The 23,126-nt window shown below is 50.8% G+C and overlaps 1 protein-coding gene across 1 annotated transcript in view; it reads left to right on the top strand.

The window, feature by feature from the left end:
* NEURL1B (neuralized E3 ubiquitin protein ligase 1B) overlaps window positions 1-21,110 on the top strand; it is a 44,313-nt gene extending 23,203 nt beyond the window's left edge. The window contains exons 3-5 of the mRNA XM_039460634.2: window positions 11,922-12,641; window positions 14,632-14,757; window positions 15,141-21,110. Coding sequence (XP_039316568.1) covers window positions 11,922-12,641; window positions 14,632-14,757; window positions 15,141-15,385 — 1,091 coding nt within the window. The 3' untranslated portion in view covers window positions 15,386-21,110. The remainder of the gene's footprint in view (window positions 1-11,921; window positions 12,642-14,631; window positions 14,758-15,140) is intronic.
* The last annotated feature ends 2,016 nt before the right edge of the window (window positions 21,111-23,126 follow it).

Below are 23,126 nucleotides of genomic sequence, written 5' to 3'. Positions count from 1 at the left end.
TGGTGTAGCTTACAGGCACTGAAATGCATGGACCTAAGGTTCGCAGGCGTTGACAGATTGATACGCCTGTCCATAACCCCAGAGTTGACCCTTCTGAGTCAAGCCTTCTCTTCTCCAGAGGTAGCCACTGTTCTGATTTTTCACCATAGGTGAGTTTTGCCTGTTTTTGAGCTTCGTGTGAGTGGAATCGCACAGTATTTATGCATTGGCATCTGGCTTCTTTATCTCAGCATCATGTTTTTCAGATTCATCCGCATTGTTGCTGTATCAGTAGTTTGTTCCTTTTTATTGCTAAGTAGTATCCCATGAGCTGGAGTACCAGAGTTTGTATATACGAAGGTTTGAGCTGTTTCTGGTTTTTCAGCCCTGCATCTTGTGGGAAACTGTATCCTGGGCTTCTTTCTCCTCTGCCCCATCCCCTTCATCACCCCACCATTGGGCAAGGAGGAAAGATTCATGTATCTGAGCTATGCCCCAACCCACAGAAGTAGGGAGGCAGTGGAACTTCTCAGTGGTCAAGAGCAGGGGGCTGGATCACAGAGACCTCTGTTCTAGAACTGACTCTCCACATGGCAGCTGTGTGGCCTTGGCCAGGTGACTGAACCTTTCTGTGCCTCATTTTTTTTTTTTTTTTCATCTGCAAAATGGGCTCATGATAGCAGCCACTTCATGGGATTGTTGGCAAGGTTACATGAGATGATGTGTGAAAGGGATGCACTACAGTTCCTGGCACAGAGAAGGCACTCAAGAAACCACAGCTAAGAAATAAGAAGCTCTGCCCATTTGTAGGTGAGCCGGAGCACATGTCCAAATCCCAGGCTGAGACCAGACCGTGAAGAGCTACCCACCCTCCAAGCTGGAAACCTTACTTGGGCATTTTAATTGTGTTGCCTCAGGCTCTTTTCCATGAAAGGCTTTGGTATTTCACCTCCAGGGGATGCAGGTTTCTAAAACCCCCTGGATTTCCCATCATCTTTTGGAGCTCTTTGTTCCTCTCCAGGGAAGCAATCTCACCTCATTCACCTGCTCATTTGCACCCCATGTCTCTGAGTAACAGCCCAGAAATCACAGCCACTCCATAATCAGCTCAAGTGGATTCAGATTTTTAAAAAAATACAAATTGGAGGCAGCCTTTGATGACTTAATGAGACTGCATAAATCTGTGAGGACACATGAACTCTCCCCCAACTCCATTTACTTATTCAGCAAACCCTTACTGAACTGTGACGACATTCTAGGGAGAGGTAGAGCCTGCTGGAACGTCAGTGTGGCATGGCAAACATAAGCCTCAGCTTCCCTTATCTGCAGGTCGCCCCTGAGGTATGCTCATTGATGGAAAGTACCTGGCACAGGTGCCACAGGACAGTGATCACAAAATTATTCTGTCCTTTTTTCTGTCCTTTTTTTTTTTTTCTTCTCTGCCTCACATGATCTGCAGGAAACACAAACATATATAAAAGGGGAAATGGCATTAGAAGGAATTTCATCCTTGAGTGATGAAATCTTGGGTGAATTTTATTTCCTTTTATCTCTGAGTCACCTTTTAAAAATGCATATATGTAAAGAGCTTGTATTGCTTTTAGAGTCAGAGCAATAAGGTTATTGTCCTCTGAAGGTTATATGAGATAATGGAGGGGAAGTTTCTGACACGTCATTGAGGCTCAATAAATGTTTATTTTTCTTCCCAGCAGAAAAGCAAGTTGTCATTGGTTACATCTGGGTGAAGGGATTAGGAGTGACTTTTTTTTTCTTTCCAAGATAACAATGATTTATAATCAGAAACATGTTAAACTAAAAATAAGAAGCTAAGCAGTCGTGATTTTGTATGGTTTAAGCTTCCTGGAGGTGGTGTCCAAGGTACCCAATGAATATATAAAGAGACAGCCAGTTTCTGTGCTATCCTGAACACTCTGAACTACTTTCCTTCACGAGGAACAAGGGGCTGACATGGTTCCTTTAGAGCAGGCGTCCCCAAACTTTTTACACAGGGGGCCAGTTCACTGTCCCTCAGACCGTTGGAGGGCCGCCACATACTGTGCTCCTCTCACTGACCAATGAAAGAGGTGCCCCTTCCTGAAGTGCGGCGGGGGGCCGGATAAATGGCCTCAAGGGGCCGCATGCGGCCCCGCGGGCCGTAGTTTGGGGACACCTGCTTTAAAGCTTCTCAGTTGTAAATTCTGGAATTGAAACCCCCTGAGACTCCTTCATTCCTCTCTCACCACAGTCAGGTCCCACTGGATAAAGCCTGAAAACCATGAACAAAAGAGGCACCTGGGATAGGGTTGTCCAATCAAGCAAATACAAATATAGGACACCCAGTTACTTTTGAATTTCAGATAAACCAGGAAAAACATTTTTTTTTGACACAGGGTTTCACTCTTGTTGCTCAGGTTGGAGTGCAGTGGTGTGAACACAGCTCACTGAAGCCTCGACCTCCTGGGCCTAAGAAATCCTCCTGCCTCAGCCTCCTGAGTAGCCAGGACCACAAGCTCATGCCTAGCTAATTAGAAAAAAATGTTAGTACGAGCGTGTCCCATGCAATATTTGGGACATACTTATGCAAAAAAAAAAATGTGTTTATCAGAAGTTCAAATGTGGCCAGCACAGTGGCTCACACCTGTAATCCCAGCACTTTGGCAGACAGATCACCTGAGATCAGGAGTTCAAGACCAGCCTGGCTAACATGATGAAACCCTGTATCTAATAAAAATACAAAAATTAGCCAGGCGTGGTGGTGGGCACCTGTAATCTCCGTTACTCGGGAGGCTGAGGCAGGAGAACCAATGGAACCTGGGAGGCTGAGGTTGCAGTGAGCCGAGATCACACCATTATACTTCAGTCTGGGCAACAGAGCAAAACTTCATCTCAAAATAAATAAATTAAATAAAATAAAGACAGGTAACTGAGCATCCTGCATTTCATCTGGCAATCCTTGTCTAGGTAGCATCCACCCTCTCTTGTGGGGCTGGGGTGTGTTTTATTTGCCCTAGATCTTGAGCCAAAGTCTCAGAAATAAAAAAGGTTCATAGTTCTCACATATTTTTGCCTGTTGGAACTGTGGGCCCAGCCCAGGATCCTCCTGCAGAGTCCAGCTGCAGCAGAGAGTGCTGCATCTATGGGGCCAGACGCTGGGTGCCCTTTCTAGATACAAAATTCAGGGTTCCGAGAAGGAGTGTGACTAGCCTAGAACCACCGGGACTGCCAGTGGCAGAGCCAGGACTGGAGGACCGCTTTGGCAGTATTTAGTTCACACTGTGCACACCTGGGGAGCTTCGACAATCCCACTTCCCAGGCTGCACCCAGACCAATTAAATCAGAGCCTTGGGGGGTGGCACCCAGGTTAGGCTTTCTTAAGGGCCCCCAGGTACTGCCAGGGTTGTGCTCATGATCCCCTTTGCATAGGTGTGTACTATACTCGCCCTCCCTTCCTCCCTCCCCGCTTGGGAACCTGGGTGTCAAGTTGAGTTCCTGAGATTCTACCGTCGAGGGGATGGAATCATTGGACCATGCCCACCCTGACTCTCGCTCTTTTTCGCTTCAGCCCCAATGCTCACTCCTTTTTATGCCTTCCCCTGCCCAGACAGACACTACTCTGACAAGTAATCCCATGAATGCATCTTTTAAAAATAGGTAGATTTGTTTTACATGTATGTGTGGACGGTATTGTGCTAAGGATCTTAGCCTGCTTTTCTTTTTCCGCTCCCCGTTTTTGGATCTGTCTGCACTGTTGGATGCCGCTGTCTGGCTCTTTGCTCCCTTATGGCCCCTGCCCACTGATGGACGCCTGGGTTACTACCAGCTCCCCAAGCCACACATGCAGACAGTATTGTAGAGTGCACTGTCTCAGCTGCTCTGTGACTGCTTGTTGAATGGTCTCTGGGGTACAGATCAGGATGGGCTTGCTGGATCCTGGAGTGGGTCTATTCTGAGAGGCTTAGATTTCTTGAGACGCCCTTCAGGGCTGAAGAGAAGGGACTGAGTCCAGGAAAATTACTTTCCACTGAATTTGGCAGTTCCTAGAGCCAGGAGAGGAAGCTTCTGCCAGGCAATGCACTTTTCCCCTCTCCTCTCCCTGGCTCCAGGAAGCATTTATTACAGGTGGAGTATTCCCTATCAGAAATGCTTATGACCAGAAGCACTTCAGATTTTAGACGTTTTTAGATTTTGGAATATTTGTATTACACTTGCCATTTTGGCTTCCCTAATATGAGATCCAAAAATCACTGTTGGTGATTCTAGAGTTAGTGTTTTTTCATGTTTTGTGCTCAAAAAGCTTCAGAGCTTGTAGCATTTCACATTTCAGATTTTCAGTTCGGTGATACTCAACTGATTATGTCTCTTTTCTGTGGAAGCTCTTTCTGGAGGTTCTGGAGCTCAGGGCCCGTGCTGTTTTGAGGAAGTCCTGCCCCTCTTCCCAGGCAGCCCAGGGTGGTGTCAGCCCTGCCGTCCTTCCTCTGCCCTGTGATGGAAAGCTGGTCAGATCGAACCAGTCAAGGGCCATGGCATAGCAGACCATATTGTCAGAAATATTTGGTTGCAAGGGACAGAAAGTCAGTTCAATCTCACTTAAGGGGGGGGGAAAAAAAAAAAGAGGCATTAATGTCTCGTGTGGCCAAAAATTCTTAGGAATGGTTGCCTTTAAGCCTGGCTCGATGGAAGGTCCCAAAGAATAGCACCTGGAATACCTGGCTGTTTTCATTTCTCATTTTGCCATCTTCTTTGGTGGCCTCATCCTCTGCTGGACTGTCCCTTTGGGGTGGAGGAAAGGCCACCAACATTTCCAGTCTTGTGTCCCCTTCACAAGTCCAACAGAAGAGCGGCTTTCCCAGAAGGTCACCCAGCCTCTCTAGATGTAGCCTAATGGATCTGGCCTGGGTCACATGCCCATCTCTGAACCCATCTCCATGGCCGGGGGCGGGGAGGGAATGAAGTGATTGGTCACATTAAGGCCCCCTCCCCACTCCTGAGGCAATGGGAGGTGGGCGTGGGGCAATTCTCTCCAGAGAAAAGCTGGGTGCTGTTACCAGAGAAGGGGAGTGGATGCCAGGCAGCCAGAAACAACAGCCCTGCATGACCTTGGAAAGGAGTCCTTTGCCCAACTTGAAAGCACTGAGACCCCTTGTTAACGATAGTTACTAGGCACCTACTCTGTGCCAGGCACAATGCTGAGAGCTTGACGTGGGTCATGTCTTCTGTTCCTTACAAGAATCCTGTGAGGCAGGAAACTCATTTGCAGACTACAGGTGGATGGAGAACTTGGCCAAGGTGACATACTGTTGGTGGTCCTATGGTGGTCCTAAAGTCAAAGTTTGTTCATTATTGTTCTGAACAAAGTGTTTGATAAAGACCTGAATTTATGGAGCTAAATGCAGGGTTCAGAAGTCTTAGCACACCATTCCAGGCTGCAGGAGAGGAAACTGAGGCTCAGAGAAGAGCAGAGGCTTGCCCAAGGTCTCCCAGCTAGTCAGTGGCCCTGGTGGGGGAGGGAGGTGTGGACCCAGGGGCTGCCTCAGTGAGGGGCCTACGAGCACGCGTGCGGTGGGGGGAGTGCCGCTGCTCCCGACTTCAGGCAGAGCCCCCGTGGGAGCTACGCGGAGTCATTAGCTTTGCGGTTAATATTCTTTTTCCAAACAGACCAGGCCAGCACCCACCACCTCACCCCAACACAAATCATTTGCATGGCAGGGTGTCCTGAAGGCTTTTTTTTCCCAGTCTGGAGGGAGACCACCACTGTGTGGCCACCAGCCTGTCCTACCAAGGGCTTCTGAAGGCCTGTTCTGCACAGGCACGGAGCTGGGCACATCGTGATCCCACCCCTCTGCCCTCTTTAATCTTCCCACAGGCCACTGAGATGGGGTGAGGGTCTCCACTCGCAAAGAAGACCTGTGCTGTTTTGAGGCAGCCCAGTTTCCCACTTGCACAGTGGGGAAACTGAGGTCACAGCCAGGTCTGGCCAGGGTCCCACCAAGGCCTGTGTCTGCAGTTCAGCTTTCTCCGGTTGGCAGAGTGGCATCTGGAAAAGCACAGGGTCAATGGCCCACAGACCCGGGTCCTGCCCCCGCACACCCAGGCCAATGTTTGCCATCTTCTCTCCTAGAACCCCAAGCCCTCTCCCTTGGTGCCAACCTCCTTGGCCTGCCCCCTGTGGCCATGGATAAGGAGCTCTGCTCCTGTCCCCTCCTGCCTGCTCATGGACATGATTCTTGTCATTTGCCCACTTCCTCCGCCTCCACTGAGTCATCCCCCTGAGCACACAGAAGAGCCCCAGTGGCGTCCATCTTTTTAAAACATCCTCGATCAGCCCCTCACCAGCCACAGTCCCATCTCCCTGCTCTCTCTCCCACAGAGTAGGTTTTTCTCAAGTGCTGGCTATGCCACCCTCACCTTATCCTCTTCAGCTGTGCCCTGAGGCATGGGTCCCCACCCGTCACTGACCTTCAGCCCGTCAGACCCTGAGCCTACTACTGAGCCCACTACTGGGCCTCTCGCTCTCGGCCCTGCTTGAATGTTGCTGCTTGTGGCTCCTGGGCCTTCCCGAGCTCCACTGCTGCTCCTGCTTTCCTGGCTGCCCCTTGCCCTGCCTGTCCTCCATATGTTGAGAGCCCCAGGGTTCTATCCTGGATTCACTCATTCATTTTTACTTTCTTCAATTGTGTGATGCAACATGTGTATAGGAAGACATCTAAAAACAACTGGAGTATTCAACAGTCATAAAGCAAGGCTGTTTCTGTCTGCCCTCTTTCTCCGCGTGACCTGAGCCCACCATTGGGCTTGACATCTAGGCTGTTTGCTCCCAAGCACATCTCCCCAGCCCTGACGCCTCCCCTGACCCCCAGGCCTCCCACCACCTATCCAGCCTCTCCTGCATCTGAGGGGCATCCCACACTGAAAATGCTGACTCAACTCTCGAATCCCTCACCCCTGCTCCCCAGCCAGCCCCATTGGCAGTAGGTGGCCCCACCCACTTGGTTGGCCACTAACCCGGGGGTCATCTTCGATTCCTCTTTTCCTTGCCTTGGATCCATTCTGTCAGCAAGTCCTGTCATTTCTGCCTCTAGTACATGACCCAAGTCAGTCCCGCAGTGGTGGGGACTGATGGATGGGTTCCTTTGTCTCCCGTTGTCCCTGACTTCATTTTCATGTCTACACAAAGATGGTTTCTCTTGAGGCATACATTCTGCTTTACTTCCAGTCCAGCCCAGATATATTGGACCTAAGAGAGAAAACGGGGTGGCGGGGCATGGATAAAGGGAAGAGCTAGGCTCTAGAAGCGACTCAGGGAGGGTGGGAGGCCAGGGGCCTATCCCAGTCTCCTTGTACCTGCCTGGGGACTGCTGCTGTGTGCTGGTGCTCAGTGGGTATTCATGGCGGGGAGGCAGGGACATTAGGCCCATGGAGACTGAAACTCCAACTTTGGCCCAAGGGTGAGTCCCAGTGCTGGACAGCTCTGAGTCAAACGAGAACAGCAGCACTGGGAGGCAATATTGCTAGCCAGGGGCCTGGCTCTGGAGTCACGGTCTGGGCTGGAATCCCATCTGTCACCCCCGGGTTATGTGTCCCTCAGTAACTCACTCCACCTCTCAGAGCCTCATTGTTCTCCCACTGTGCATGTGCCCACTTTTACAGAGCCAAACAGTATAGTGGTGGGGACCGAAGGGGGACCAGCAGCGTATGGAGCTGCATTTAGTAGGTTCTCGAGAACATGGTTATGTATGTACTTGTTCCAGCCACGGGGAAAAGCTGGGCAGTATCAACACGCTCCCTTGGTGCCTCTAGATGTTGCTGGATTTCTGCCTGTAGCCAACTGGTTTTCCTTAGAAGAAATGCCCCTTTAAGCAATGGATTATGAAGTGTCTGGCCTAGGCCCAGCACTGTGCTGTCTTGGGCCTGTCTCAGTCAGGGCCCATGCCCAAGAGGGGCAAAACTCCTTGAACAGAGAATAAGTGAGGCCATGCAACCTTTTCTGAGGGGCTGCCATGTGCCAGGCACCCAGCACAGTGTCACATTCATTGTAGCCCAGCCTGCAGACACACCAAGCCTCCAGCACCTCGGGGCCCTCACATGTCCTGTTCTCCGTGCCTGGAGAACCTGCCCAGCCACCACTCCCTTGTCTCCAGGCCACAGCCAGTTCATCCGTCAGGGAGGCCTTTTCTGGCCCTCTTAGTCCCCCTTTATACACTCTCACAGAATCCCAGCTTCGTCACTCCCCGGCTGCGTCACCTCTTAGAGCCTCAGAATTCCCCCACTGACATATCCCCACGTAGGACGGCGGCTCTTGGTGGCACTCGGCAGTTTTCTGTAAGATGGCTTCAGAGAGCCTTTCTCTCCCACTGGAACAGGAGCTCCGTAAGCACAGGAACCATGCCTGTGTGTTCACCTCCGTTCACCCGGCACACAACAACGCTGGACCAACAAGTGCTCTATACATTTTTGTGACCGTAATTAATGTTTTCAGCACTTAGTGCCATGCGCTGTATTACTCTTCATAAAAGTAATTTCCATAATATGGGGGAGTTTACCACTATCACTCTATGTTATGCTGAGGGAGTCGAGGCTCTGGGAGGTAAAATGGCATACCTAAGGTCACACAGCCAGGAAGAGCCAAAGCCAGGACTTGAACATCAGTATGCCTGTTTCCACAGGCCATGGTCTCCTGTGTGGAGCCACTTGGGGGCAGGAGGAGGAGCGTTAGGGGTGGCCACAGAGGCAGAGTGTGTTGGCAGAAGCAGGGGGAGTGAGGCCAGTGCCTTTAGGGATGGGCAACTGTGGGTGGGGCAGGGACCTAGGAAAAGTACATTGCACTGAGACTTCCAGAAACAGTACTTGTCTAAAATGCCTTTTCAAAAAGTGCTTGTTTTAGTCTACCTTTATTTACATGCCTTTTTTTCTGATTATAAATATCAACTTATGTTCATTAGAGAAAAAGAGAAAACTAGAAAACTATAAGAAGCAAATTTCTACCCAGAGATAACCATTCTCACATTTTAATGTATTTCTATATTCTTCCTATGCATCCTACGCACACATTTTCCACAAAAGTAGAATCAAACCATGTGTTCAGTCTTGAATCCTTTTGTTCATTTAATGTTATAGGTATTTTCTCATTATTAAATATTAATTGAAAACTCGATTTTTAAACTTTTTTTCTGATAAAAATTTATAGCTCTATTAGTCTATTCTCGCACTGCTATAAAGAACTACTTTAGACTGGGTAATCTATAAAGAGGTTTCATTGGCTTATGGTTCCTCAGGCTGTATAGGAAGCTACGGCTGGGGAAGCCTTAGGAAACTTACAATATGGCAGAAGGGGAAGGGGAAGCAAGCACAGCTTACCTGGCCAGAGAAGAAGGAAGACTGCAAACGGGGAGGTGCTACACACTTTTCACCAGATCTCGGGAGAACTTACTATCAAGAGAATAGCAAGGGGGAGGTCGACCCCTACGATCCAATCACCTCCCACCAGGCCCCTCCTCCAACACTGGGGATTACAATTTGACATGAGATTTGGGTGGGGGACACAAATCCAAACCATATCAGTAGAGTACAAGTTTACTGTAGGAAAACTAGATAATACAGAAAAATCTAAAGTCCTTCATAATCTCACCCCAGATAATTACTATTAACATTTTCATACTTTTCATCAGCACTTGATTTCCTATGCACATAAACTGATACTAGCAGACACAGACAAATGCACACAAACATGCTTTTTAAAAGAAACAAATTGAAACCCCACTTCTTCCCATAGGCTATGGGAAGCATCCTCGCTAAGGCAAAGCACACACACTCAGAAGCCCACAGAGACCAAACAAGTAACTGACACCTTTGTTAAGACCTTGAAGAAGGCCAGAGGCATCAAGACAGACCAAACCACTTCAATACAAGAGCAAGCTTTAGCCCATTGTGGCCAGGCCAGAATTCAGGTCCTGCAGCCGATCTACTGGTTTCCCAAGTGCTATAAATTCAGTTTAAGTGAAAGGTATCTGAGGAAGTACATTTGGGGGCCTCAGTTTGAAAAAACGTGCATTCTTATGACATCGTTTCATATTTGGAAAACTAAAGAGGAAATATTTTTTAAGATACTATAGAATGATGACATTTAACAAAATCTTGGCTCAAGGTGGTCTGTTTAAAAAGTCTAAGAAACATTTTTTTATTATGGTAAACAAGAACGTATCACTAAAAAAAAAAAAAAAAACTTCAAAATATTTTAATGTCTCTTTCCTGTTGTTATTCAGCATAGCAGTCTCTTCTAGAGACCTTAGTCATTCATTCATTCATCCAATAAACTAATAATAGTGAAGGCCACTTGCCAAGCCCTGAGAACATGGTGGTGACCAGACAGACACAGACCCTGCCCTCCAGACTCATATTCCAGGTAGGGAGGCAGAAAATAAACAGGTAATCTTAATATTAAAATACAAAGAACTGTCTTATGCAAATGATAAACACTATTTTTGCTTTTTTGTCTAACTATATAGCATATGAACATTTTTTCAAATTACTAAATATTACTTAAAATATTTTCATAACTGTAAGTTTTAAAAAACTTTCCCTTCAGCCAGGCAAGGTGGCTCACACCTGTAACCCCAGCACTTTGGGAGGCCAAGGTGGGCAGATCACCTGAGGTCAGGAGTTCGAGATACTGTCTCTACTAAAAATACAAAAATTAGCCGGGCGTGGTGGTGGATGCCTGTAATCCCACTACCTGGGAGGCTGAGGCAGGAGAATCGCTTGACCCCAGGAGGTGGAGGTTGCAGTGAGCCGAGATTGCACCGTTGCACTCCAGCGTGAGTGACAAGAGCGAAACTCCGTCTCAAAAAATAAAACTTTCCCTTCATTTTGTTTTATCAGCTGAGTCAATCTCCTGTAGCCTTTTTTTCTTTCAATGCTTCAACACTTGTCCAGGGCCTGGTACTGTGCTCTTCTGCTGTGAACACAGCAGTGAGGACAGGTCCAGCTCCACCCTTCTTTCAAAGGCAGCATGTGTTGAAGAGGCCAAACTCTAGAGCCAGACAGCCTGGGTTCAACTCGTGGCTTGGTCACTTAGTAGCCGTGCGCCCTTGGTCATGTTCCACAACCCCTCTGTGCCTCAGTTTCCATGTAAGCTCAATGGCAAGGCAGTGCCAGCACATGCCTCACAGGGTACTTGTGTCAGTTAAATGAGAGAGTGCGTGAAAGCTGAAAAGTGCCTGTCGCATGGTAAGGCCACGAGCACAGGTCTGCTCTTTTTATTGGAGCTCATGTTCTAGTTGGGGAGACGGACAATAAATTTTTAGAGGCCGGGCGCGGTGGCTCACGCCTGTAATCCCAGCACTTTGGGAGGCCAAGGCGGGTGGATCACGAGGTCAAGAGATCGAGACCATCCTGGTCAACATGGTGAAACCCCGTCTCTACTAAAAATACAAAAAAGTAGCTGGGCATGGTGGCACGTGCCTGTAATCCCAGCTACTCAGGAGGCTGAGGCAGGAGAATTGTCTGAACCCAGGAGGCGGAGGTTGCGGTGAGCCGAGATCGCGCCATTGCACTCCAGCCTGGGTAACAAGAGCGAAACTCCGTCTCAAAAAAAAAAAAAAAAAAAAAAATTTAGATGCCCTTTTAATGATCAAAATATGGAAACCTCGGAAAGAGGGAGAAGAACAAAGGGAAGAAGAGGAGAAAGGGTGGGGAGAAAAGGAGGGATGGAAGAAGAGAGGGAAGGAGGCAGGAGAAAAAGGGCCTTATCTGTCCGTCCCAAAGGTAAGAGCCGGGCAAGAAAACCAGATTGTGCTTAAGGCGATTCTGTGCACCTGCGGCTCACTAACGAACACAGATGGGCAAAAGGAGCGTTTGGGGCCAGGGTGGGATGCGGCTGCAGGGGGCGGCGGGTCGGGGGGCGCCGCGCCCAGCCTCACGCTGCCCCCCGCCCCGTGTCCACGCAGAGAGCGCCTTCGCCGACACGCTGACGCCCGCGCGCCTCAGCCAGGCCCGCTTCAGCGCCTGCCTGCCACCCAGCAGCCACGACGCGGCCAACTTCGACAACAACGAGCTCGAGAACAACCAGGTGGTGGCCAAGCTGGGCCACCTGGCCCTGGGCCGCGCCCCCGGCCCGCCACCCGCCGACGCCGCGGCCGCCGCCATCCCGTGCGGGCCCCGTGAGCGCCCGCGGCCCGCGTCGTCGCCGGCGCTGCTGGAGGCCGACCTGCGCTTCCACGCGACGCGCGGGCCCGACGTGAGCCTGTCGGCCGACCGCAAAATCGCCTGCGCGCCGCGGCCCGACGGCGGCCGCACGCTCGTCTTCTCCGAGCGCCCGCTGCGGCCCGGCGAGAGCCTCTTCGTGGAGGTGGGCCGCCCGGGGCTGGCGGCGCCCGGAGCGCTGGCCTTCGGTATCACGTCGTGCGACCCGGGCGGGCTGCGGCCCAACGAGCTGCCCGCCGATCCCGACGCGCTGCTCGACCGCAAGGAGTACTGGGTGGTGGCGCGCGCCGGGCCCGTGCCGAGCGGCGGCGACGCGCTCAGCTTCACGCTGCGGCCCGGCGGCGACGTGCTCCTGGGCGTCAACGGGCGTCCGCGCGGCCGGCTGCTGTGCGTCGACACCACGCAGGCGCTCTGGGCCTTCTTCGCCGTGCGCGGCGGCGCCGCGGGCCAGCTGCGTCTCCTCGGTAAGTCCCGGGCCCCACGTGCGCGAGGCCCCGCCCCCCGTCCGCGAGGCCCCGCCCCCGCCCCGTCCCACCCCGCCCCCTAGGCACTGCACCCCTCATGGCCAGCCCTGCGGTTCTCGACTTTGAGCGCCCTGCACGATCCACCCCGTCCAAAATTGCCGGGCTCCACCCAGAGTTCCCGATTCAGTGGGTCCAGGGTGCGCCTCGAGAAACGTGCATTTCCGACAAGTGCCGGGGGACGTTGACGTTGTGGCTCTCTAGACCACGTTTTTTAAACCACGAACCTAGATAGGTAACTGGCTGGTCTCGGGGTTTGGCAGGCTGTATACCCTCGGTAAATGGTCGGTGCGATTTGTAGCTCCATTGTTATGATTGTTACATTAAGGCGTTTTTAACACGTGATGCCCAGTAAGTGTAGGGAAAAAATGGACTACACGTGAAAGAGGAAATAAGAATGGTATCGTCCACAGAAAGTGGAATGGAGGCTTGAACCATCCTATTTTGAGATAATTTTTGCTTTCATTCATGCCAAATAGGCAGAGAGCGGCCACCAGCTGTGAGCCGGGCCCTGGGTACCAGGATAGGGCAAGCAGAGGACAGGACATACACCATCCCGGTCAGGAGTTCACAGACACCCTAATGGCGCGCTGCACAGTGTAACATTTGCTACAGCCTGGGGCTCCTCTCCCACCTTGGTGGAGTGAAGGAGATGTTCACAGAAGGCTTCCCAGAGGGCCTGGCTTCAATTTCATGGCTCAAAAAGTAAGAGTCTAAGCAGTAAGAACCAGTCAACATCTCATACGTTACCTCATTGAATTTTATCCTCCTGATGAACCTATGAAATCACTGTCATTATCCTCCACCTAGTTAAGAAAATGAAGCGCAGAGAGATTGAATGACTGTCTCAGGGTCACATCGTTGGTCAGCTTTGAGGATGCTGGACAAATCACAGATTCCTCTGAGCCTTTGTGTAGAAAGAGTGATACCGGCTTCATGAGGTTGTCATGAGGATGAAATCATGTACATATGATATCTTGAGCGGGGCCTGACCCAGCCCTGGGTTTAATCAGTGGCAATAGTTAACAGCAGCTGCCGTTGTCTTAATGAGGGCAGAGGGAGAGGTGGGTGGCAGTGACAGTTATTTGGGCAGGGTGTTTTTTGGGGAGGGGGAAGTTGTTTTGTGTTTTTGAGGAACCATCAGACATAGTCATCACGTCAGCCCGAGATGAAGTGCTCATTATCTGTTCATTCATCCTCAGGTAGGGCAAGGGAAGAGGCATCTCTTCAACCTAAGAAATAAGCTGTTATTATCTGAACCAACAGCAAGCTTGAGGAAGAACACCCATCAATATTGAGCACTAGTAGTCAGGGATCTTCTTGCAAGTGGCAAAACCCCACTCAAAGTGCCCTAAGCCAAAAAGGAAATGTCTGGGAGTATACTGGGTGAGTTCAGGAACAGCTGGATCTAAGTACTGGAAGGATGTCATCAGGATCCCACCTCTCTTTCATCTCAAAGCTCTGCTTGCCTCTCAGGCAGGCCTTTGCGACAGGTTGGCTCTTCCAGCTCCAGGCTTCCCTCCCAATGAATAGAATGAGTTCCTTCTTTCCTAGTAGTTCCAGTAAAAGTTGCAGAATTGGGTCTCAGGGGCCTTGCGTGGGTTATATGCCCTTTCCTAAACTACCACCATTGAGACCAGGGAGTGGAAGTTCCCATTGACCTTGCCCTTATCCAGTGAGGGCGGGCACATGAGTATCCCAAAAGACCATCCCAGGGCTGTTTCTGAAATAAATGAGAATACGGTCTGGGTAGACGAAGAACGGAGGCACCACACTTAGATGAGCTCTTCAGTCGTCAGCAGAACCCTGGCAGATTGCTGTGATCCGCTCATTAGACAGATGGGGAAGCTGAGGTGCAAGCAGTGAAGCATCACAGCCTAGGAGGGCAGGTCCGACCTCCCACTGCCCCTGATGGAATCTCTTTGGGCCTCAGGTACCCTGCAGTCCAGTCCTGCGACCACGACTCCATCAGGGTCCCTCAGCGGCTCCCAGGACGATAGCGATTCAGATATGACCTTCAGTGTCAACCAGTCCTCCTCGGCATCGGAGTCATCCCTGGGTAAGGAAATGCAAACCCTGGCAGGAGCAGGGGCTGGCGGCTGGCCTGGCTCCTGCAGCTGTGCCAGTGGCCTTCCAGGGGCTGAGCAGGGTGGCCACTTTTCCCCTGTACCCTCTCCTTCCCTCAGCTGTATGCTCAGCTAGAGGGAGGAGAAGTGTGTGGATAGGGCATTCCAAAGGGTGACCACGGTGGCGTTTTATCTTGGTGCTTGGGAGTAGAAGAGTAAAGAAAGATGCAAACGCAGAAGGTAAACTAAACTTAGTGTCTCCCAAAAGTGTTCTCCCACCAGTGCCACCAAGAAGCCCTGCATTCTCGCGGTTGCCCCAACAGAGCCCACCGCAGAGAGACATCATTAACGTATGTCTTATTCTCCCTTTCGGCAGTGACGGCCCCCAGCTCCCCACTGAGCCCCCCAGTGTCCCCCGCATTCTCCCCACCGGAGCCGGCAGGCATCAAGAATGGCGAGTGCACCGTGTGCTTCGATGGCGAGGTGGACACAGTCATCTACACCTGTGGACACATGTGCCTGTGCCACAGCTGCGGCCTGAGGCTCAAGCGGCAGGCCCGGGCCTGCTGTCCCATCTGCCGGCGGCCCATCAAGGACGTCATTAAGATCTACCGGCCATAGCCTAACCCGCCCACAGGCCTTGGCCAGAGCAAGGTCACCTTTCTGAAGCCCCCCTGGGCTGGGCAACCACATGGCTGCCAGGGAGTCCAAGGGCAGCGGCCGTCTCTCCAGTGGTGGGCAAGGTGTGACAGTCGTGGAATGAGGCCCCCGGGGCCTAAGCCCAGGCAGGGGTTGCTTCCGGCTCCAAAGTGCTTTGCCCCCAAAAGGCCGTCCCAAGAGCAAGCTCAGGAACTGCCTGGCAGATCACCCTGTCCCTTGGTGACCTTTCAACTGGGAAACAGCGTTCTCTGTCTGTGCAATGCTTCTTGCTGGGGTTGGGTTGAGTGTGAGAGAGGGGGAGGGGAGGGAGGGAGAACAGAGAGAATGTGTGTGAGAGAGAGAGAATGAATGCATAGCAATTTTACCAGGGATCGTGGCTCCAGGAAGTTACTGAATACCATGAAATGTGCAATCTAGAGCCCTGAGGTTAGCCTGACTAGAAGTTGTTCACTTTCTGGGGATGGGACATAAGCTGGTTTTGAATGTATGAAGCCTGACCCTAACAGAACTCCCTGGGGTGGTATGGAAAAGAGATGCTCAGATTCTCTAAGGGGAGGCAGAAATAACTCATTGTTTACAGCTCCAAAGCAGCAACTCCTTGAGGGGAAGGTGGGCAGAGAGCAGAACATTCATTTCTTCATTTCTCACTGGGTCTTAGAGCTGGGTGTGATGGGTGCCAAGGCGGAGCCCTCTGGGCTGGGTCATCTTTTCACTGCTTCACCCCCAGATGGTCTAACAATACACCATCACACCTTGTTTCCGTCTCTGTCATGCCCCTCCCCATCTCCAAGGAGAAGACCAGCAGCAGGTTCTGTTCTGTGGGAGAGAAAGAATCCTAGAGGTAGGTGACCCACCTGGAGCTGGAATGCAGACAGCTCTCCACCTTCCTGCAGTGGCATTCCCAGGGGACCTGCTGGCAGTAGGAGGAACCAGGGCTTTATAACTGGTCTTTGTTCTGATTCTTGGTTTATCTTCCTCCGCTGTTTACTAAAGTGTTCACTGATAAGTGTGTTAACTAATGATTGAGACAGTCACCAAAAAATGCTGGCATTAGGATTCTTCCCCTTCCCAGACCTACCTGCTGGTATTTCTAGGACCCTGGCCCTGCTCTACCCCCTCACCCCTTCCCATCTCCGCAGACTCCGGGATCACACCTGGGCTGATGGGCTGTCCCAGGCCTGTCCCTCCGTTCCTGCTCCCAGTTCTGGGCTCCACTTCTGCCCTCTTCTGTGCTGTACCATTAGGGAAGTCCGTTGGCCTATTTTTCATTTTCCAATTAGAAGTCTAGAACCTGACAACTCCAAGAATTCTTGGGAGGACCAGCACAATGTTCTAAAAAGCCTGAGACGCCTTGCAAAAAGCAAGTATCATTTGTATTACAATTCCTAATCTGTTCATATCCTGCTGAAGGAGGGAGGGAGGGAGGGAGGGAGGGAGGGAGAGGAGACAAGGGAGTTTATGTATTCATATAACAAACACTTGCTGAATGTCTGGGTGCCCAGAGCAAAGCTTGGCCAGGCCCTCATTAGATCAAGTCCCCTAGACCAGCTGGTGCCCATGCGATGCTGGCAGTTTGGGGCCTCCTGTTCCTCCTCTAGCTGGGAGGAGTCACGGTTGTCTGACCTGATTCCAACTTAAGGCCCCCACTCTCTTGCCCCATCAAGAACACTTGATTATTTACTTTTCCCTAGAAAACTTGAGGGAAATGCCCACATTTTAATTTTGCAGCAGAATCTTTTGAGCAGCTTTTGGAACCACAGTCTTGGCTGAGATAAGAGTTTGACAATCCAGGCAGCCTTGGGTGCCCGGCCGAATTTGGTTTCCCGCAGGTGCAGGGTGTGGGCGGGGCCACGCACAGGCCCTGCATAGGAGGACTCCTGACCCCAGGCCTGTGATGCTCCAGGCAACCGTCCCTCCCGTGACTACACTGAGACCCAGCCACAAGCTGTGGGGTCTCAGTGGCCTGGGAGAAAGCAGCTCCACTCTCCTGCCCTTCCTGGCTGACCGCTTGGGTTCCAGCCGGGTCATGTCCAGCCTCCACTGGGAAATCAGTAACTGAGGCCTGGACCCAGGGGTGGACCAGGCATCTCCTGGCGACCTGTGACCTGGGAAGAAGGGAGTCAGTGGCCCGTTGAACCTGCTCTGCAGCCACTATAAATAGCCTCCCTGTTTCCAAGAGGAGGTAAGGGGTTGTTTATCTTCTAAAAACCAGACGTTTCCTGGTTTCCTGATGCTCTAAGCATTATTCAGTGCTACAGAGGAGGTGCACACATTCCCACTATGTTCTGTCTTGAGAAGGAGACAAGAGAAAGAGGAAGAAGAGCCACTATTTTTTATTTTGCACCTACAGTGTGCCTTGGCACTGGGCAGACTGGCGCCTTCATGTGTGAATCCTGTGAGGCAGGTCTTATTGCCATAACAAGTCACATCTAAGACACTGTCCTCATAAAACACGCTGGTTTATGAACCGTAAGAAAAAAACATTGCCAATCTTAACTGTAAGATGCTACAACTATACAGTTCCTCCGATCAGAGATGTTCGAGTGTGAGTAAAAAAAACACTTTGCTACTTACTATCTGTGGAAGCTGGGATCGTCCCACTTGGCAGGTAAGGAAACTGAGGTCCTGTGAGTGAAGTGACCTCATGATCACACAATGGGAGGTGACAGGGCAGGGATTCAAATCCAGGAGTGTCTGGTGCCACATCCCACACTCCCACTGCCTGGCCCTGAGTCCCAGGAAGCTCGAGACAGTGAGTTTTCTCTCTTGAAACTCATCTGGATCGAGTCCGGGCATTGGTGCCTGTGTGGAGGGTTCCAGCCCCAGCCAGGGACCCTCTGCTGCCCACACCCTGGGAGGAGAAGTAGCTTCCCTTCCAGGCTCATCTGCTCACTGCCCACCTTTGCCCAGCAGAGCCGAGCTCTGTGAGATCTGAGCGCCAACCCAAGGGCCCTCTCTTGTTATGCAGGGGTGTCCACAGGTGGCAACTTTGGAGAAGGGCCCAGGGCCTTGTCCCTCTGGGTCCCTTCCTGGGCCCCACGATCACCACCCCCTCAAGCAGGGCCCCAGCTCCCTGAGCACCCCCTCATGTGACCCAGCCCTCAGATGTCCCAGGCTCACTGCCCCTTGTGTGCTCTTCTGGGCCACAGCAGCTAGGGCTCCGGGGCTAGGACGGGGGAGACCAAAAAACGCCCCACAGTTGTCTTGTGCCTGTTCATTTGGAGCCTCCTGAAAAACTGGGCTGTTTCAAAGGCAAATCCAGCTCCTTGTCCTAGCAGATTCTCAGAATGGGGAGTCCCCTGGGATTGAGCTGCTCCCCTCACAGCAGCACGGTTTCCAGTCCCTTGATGCCCACTAATCAGCATGGACTGTGTTCTGGACACAGGGTGAACTTTTCTCTGATCCCCTGGTGCTGGTCCTGTGCTAACACATAGTAGGTACTCAGTTAAGGCTTGCCAAGTAAACCAGAGATCATCAGATTATGAGTGTTCAGGAGTTTGGTAAAACAGCACCACAAACTCACACAAAGACACTCAGCGAGCATTTGTGGAGTACCTAACAGTGGTGAGGTGCTATGAGGATAGAGCAGAGAGGACTGTACCCCAGCAGGGGTGACACTAAGAGAGGAATGAGATATTTGGGGCAGGATCCACTGGGTTCTCTTGGCCATCTGCTGCCTTGGGTCCATTGAGGTTGGTGCCCAAAGGCTACCTTCTGGACCAGAACCCCCTGCGTGCTTCACAGAACCCCCTCTGCATTAGAAATGCTAGGCACATTGCAGCCAGTGAACTGCTGCCATAACAGCCTTAGGCAGAACCCCCCAGAGGCCCCGCGGGTTGGTGATCCCCGTCAGGTCCTGCCAGGGAGGCACAGTGGGGCAGTTGGCTACCTGCTGCTTTCAGGCCCTGGAAATCAGTCACCAAGGCCCAGGAGAGCCCCCGTGAGTCCGTCCAGTTGAGGCAGAGAGGCAATAACCTCCCACTGCTGGGCCTTGCCCCTGCCCCTGTCCTGGCAGGGGCATCGGCTCGGGAACATGCAGCCCCCTGGCATTTCTTGGTATTTAACTGTCTCGCTGTCTTATCTGAGTCCCTAATGAAATGACTTGTTCGACAATCTGTCTGTGCCTTACGAAAGTGTCTGTGCACTTTTTATCCTTTTTAAAAGCAACTTTTAAAAGTGGATGGGGAGGGGGGTTAGCACACGTGACAGGGTTCTAGAAATCTGTGATAATCACTGAAATCCTTTCTGCATCATGTTTTTGATGTTGGAGTGATGAAGTGTCCATCCCCTACCCCAAACACCACTACCTGTGTACAGACCTTTTCAAATATGTCTTCTTTTTCTGATTCAATACTGTGACCTCTCCAATGCAGTCTCATCCTGGGGGATCTGTAATCAAGGTTTTAAAACCTGCGGGAGTGGGTTGGGAAGGGTTTGCACTGGTCTTGTGTGTTGTGCTTTTCTGTGTTGTGTGTTTTGATTTTTGTCTGTTTTTATCTGTTTTATATTGACATAATTTTCCTGTTTAAAATACAACTTTGGCTTGTTAAAAAAAAGTCTTCAGAACTCCATTTTTTAAATCCCACTTACATACACTGATGGGGAGTGAAGGTGAGGATCCAAATCATTGCCAGCCTTGGGGAAATAAATTGCAAAATGTCTGTAAAGCCCTGACAATGTTTGATGCCTTTGCCAAATAACTCGCTTCTGTGGAAATCACAAGGAAATAATTCTAATCAAGGATGAAATCTATGTGTAAAGATATTCATTGCAGCATTTTCTATAGTGGTAAAAAGCTGTGCGCAACCCTAGTTGTCCAACAACCAAGGTGTATTCACCAATACTGTTGGTCACAAGTGACGGAAACCCAACTCCGATAGGTTTTGGGGGAACTAGGAAACTGAAAAGCCCAGCAGCAGAACCCCCTCTACGCGCAACTGGAACCAGTGTCTGAAATGCTGCATCAGGACTAACCTCTCCCCTCGCTCAGCCCTGTGATCTGGCCCCATTCCCAGGCAGGTTCTCAAGATGCCTCCTGCCGGGCTGCCAGCATCCTGCCTTTGAGCAGTCCCTGCGTGGACCAGCTCGGATCACATGTCTGCTCCTGAACTAGTCACAGGATGGAGATTCAGGGCTCTGATTGGTCAGCCCCAGGATGTGCACTCATCTGCACCCAATAGCTGTCCTGTGTGAACTCTGCGGCTGAAAGTGGGGACTCGTAATCCGAAGAGGAAATGAGTCCTAAAGAATGCATGCAGGGTGGGCCAAAGCAGCAGACCTCTGTGTAGGGAAAGGTTGAGTAAACCATGATACCGATCCATATGGGACCACTGGTATGGACATGAAGCCAGACTGCCAGGGCCTCACCAAGACATTGGGGAAGACACAACCTCCTTCTGCTTCCGTTTCCTCATCCTCAAAGCAAGAACAATAATAGTTCCTGATTTTAGGATGAGTGTAAGTGTTAGATCATACCAATGATGTGTTAGGCACAGCATCTGACACCCAGCACCAAGCAACAAACTGTTAGTTTATAACACAGGAACATAATTATGTTAAAATGTGGTTTAAAAAAAACACACACACACGATATAAAATTGCACATACATCCTGATCTCATAGATGTAAAAACAATAACAACAACAACAAAAAACCCCAGCAGCCCAAAAACCTACCCATGCATTGGAAAGATCAGCAAAAAAAAAAAAAAAAAAAAAAGAAGAAGAAGTGCCGTGCTGTGCGCGCTGTGTCTGAGTGTCGGCCTTCTTGGTTCTTTTCCTCATACTCGCTCATTATAGAAAATTTCCCAAATTTCCCAAATTTTCTATATTCAGCAAGCATGACTTTTCATTTAAACTTGTTACTTGGAAAAAATGATCTCCCTACTCTGCAAAAGCCAGAGAGAACAGCTGGCCCTTGCTGGAATTTGTCAGGAACTCCCAGGCTGATTGTCTGTGAGTTTAAGGTCCAAATTTAGTCATGGTGGAGATAAGGGCCTGTACGTTTCTAGCGGAGGCCAGGCCAGGCTGACCAGTTTGGCTGGGCTTCCTCCAGGCCAGGCTTCGGGGCCCAAATTTCTGGGGTGGCCCATTGCGGTGGTAGCAGGAGAGGGGAGCAGGGGAGTGGGGTGGACAAGGGGGACCAGCTGCCCAGGCCTGCTGCTGCTTAGAACAGCCTGGCTTGGTGACACGGAGTTTTAGGAAGCAGTGAAATAAGAGAAACCAGCATTTATCAGCAGGAGAAACCATTGTTCTCACACATTCTCACGATGAATCTTCGCAACAGTGGTCTCATTTTACAGGCAAGGAGGCCAACGTGAAAGTAGGATGGGCCCCCACGTGGGCCAACTCTGGAGTCAAGGCGAAATCTTTCAGAGACACATTTCACACCCCTTACCAAAGTCTTAGCGAGAGGCCAAGTCGGCCCAGAACCCACGGTCCTTTCTATCCTTCCAGATTTCCTTCCCACGATGCCATGTCGTTCCACTGGACCAGGCAACCTTTTCACAGATGCTATCTGATAGGCAAGATTTGTTTTGAATAAAGGAAAAAAAGTAGGGCCGGGGACAGTGGCTCAGGCCTGTAATCCCAGCACTTTGGGAGACCGAGGCAGTTAGATCACCTGAGGTCAGGAGTTCGAGATCAGCCTAACCAACACGGAGAAACCCCATCTCTACTAAAAATACAACAAATTAGCCAGGCGTGGTAGTGTGTAATCCCAGTTACTAGGGAGCGTGAGGCAGGAGAATCGCTTGAACCTGGGAGGCAGAGGTTGCAGTGAGCCGAGATCATGCCACTGCACTCCAGCTTGGGCAACAAGAGTCAAACTCCATCTCAAAAAATAAGAAGAAAAAGAAAGAAAGCAAAAGAAAAAAAGGTCATATTAATCTAGGCCCATTGCATTGTAAGAGACTGAAACCCAACTTAAAAAAAAAAAAAAAAAACAAAAAAACAAAAAAACAGGAGAGGAGGCAGAATGTACTGACCACACCCAGAATACATCAGTCTAGCTTCAGGAATAGCTAGATCTGGGTATTCACATGATGTCCTCAGGCACCTGCCTCTGTCTCAGTTCGCCTTCCTCTGAGCCGAAGGCACTCTCAGGCAGGCTCGTCCTTTGCAGCAACCAGAACAACCTCCAGACTCATATCACACGTTTAGTGACCCTTTAAAGAAGCTTCAGGAAAAGTCCCAGTGCTGTCTCTCCTTTGACTCCTTGGATCAAAAGTTCAGTCCCTGAACCTGTCACATGCCTACGCCTGATACAAAACGAGGTATGGCCTGGCCCTTACCCTTAAGAACCAACCAATCTGGAGGAGAAGGCAGACCCCTAAACCAGACGTGTTCAGACCGGTGCCCTTCTGAGGCTGTGGGACCGATCCAATTCAGGCCATGAAGACTCCAAATCATTTAGTGATGTAATTTACGCATCCTTCTTTCTTCTGGCCTTGTGCATTCTCACCAACACGTGGGCCACACTCCCCAGCACATTGGATTCCTCCTCCAATGCCACACCTCACACAACCGGTGCCCTGACCCTCCCCAGCTGCTGCTGCCGGCAGCACAGCTAGCTTGAGTGTGGGTGGAGGAGGGTATTCACCATTGTGCATACAAATCACTTTCCCTCACTCCCTGGGTCCCTGAGGGACAAACAATCCTCCAGAAAGATGATAATAATACTGGATCATTTAATGAGCACTTAC

This window comes from Saimiri boliviensis, chromosome 20 (assembly GCF_048565385.1).
Source record: "Saimiri boliviensis isolate mSaiBol1 chromosome 20, mSaiBol1.pri, whole genome shotgun sequence".
NCBI classification, from domain to species: domain Eukaryota; kingdom Metazoa; phylum Chordata; class Mammalia; order Primates; family Cebidae; genus Saimiri; species Saimiri boliviensis.
This window is presented reverse-complemented; position numbering and strand designations above follow the sequence as displayed.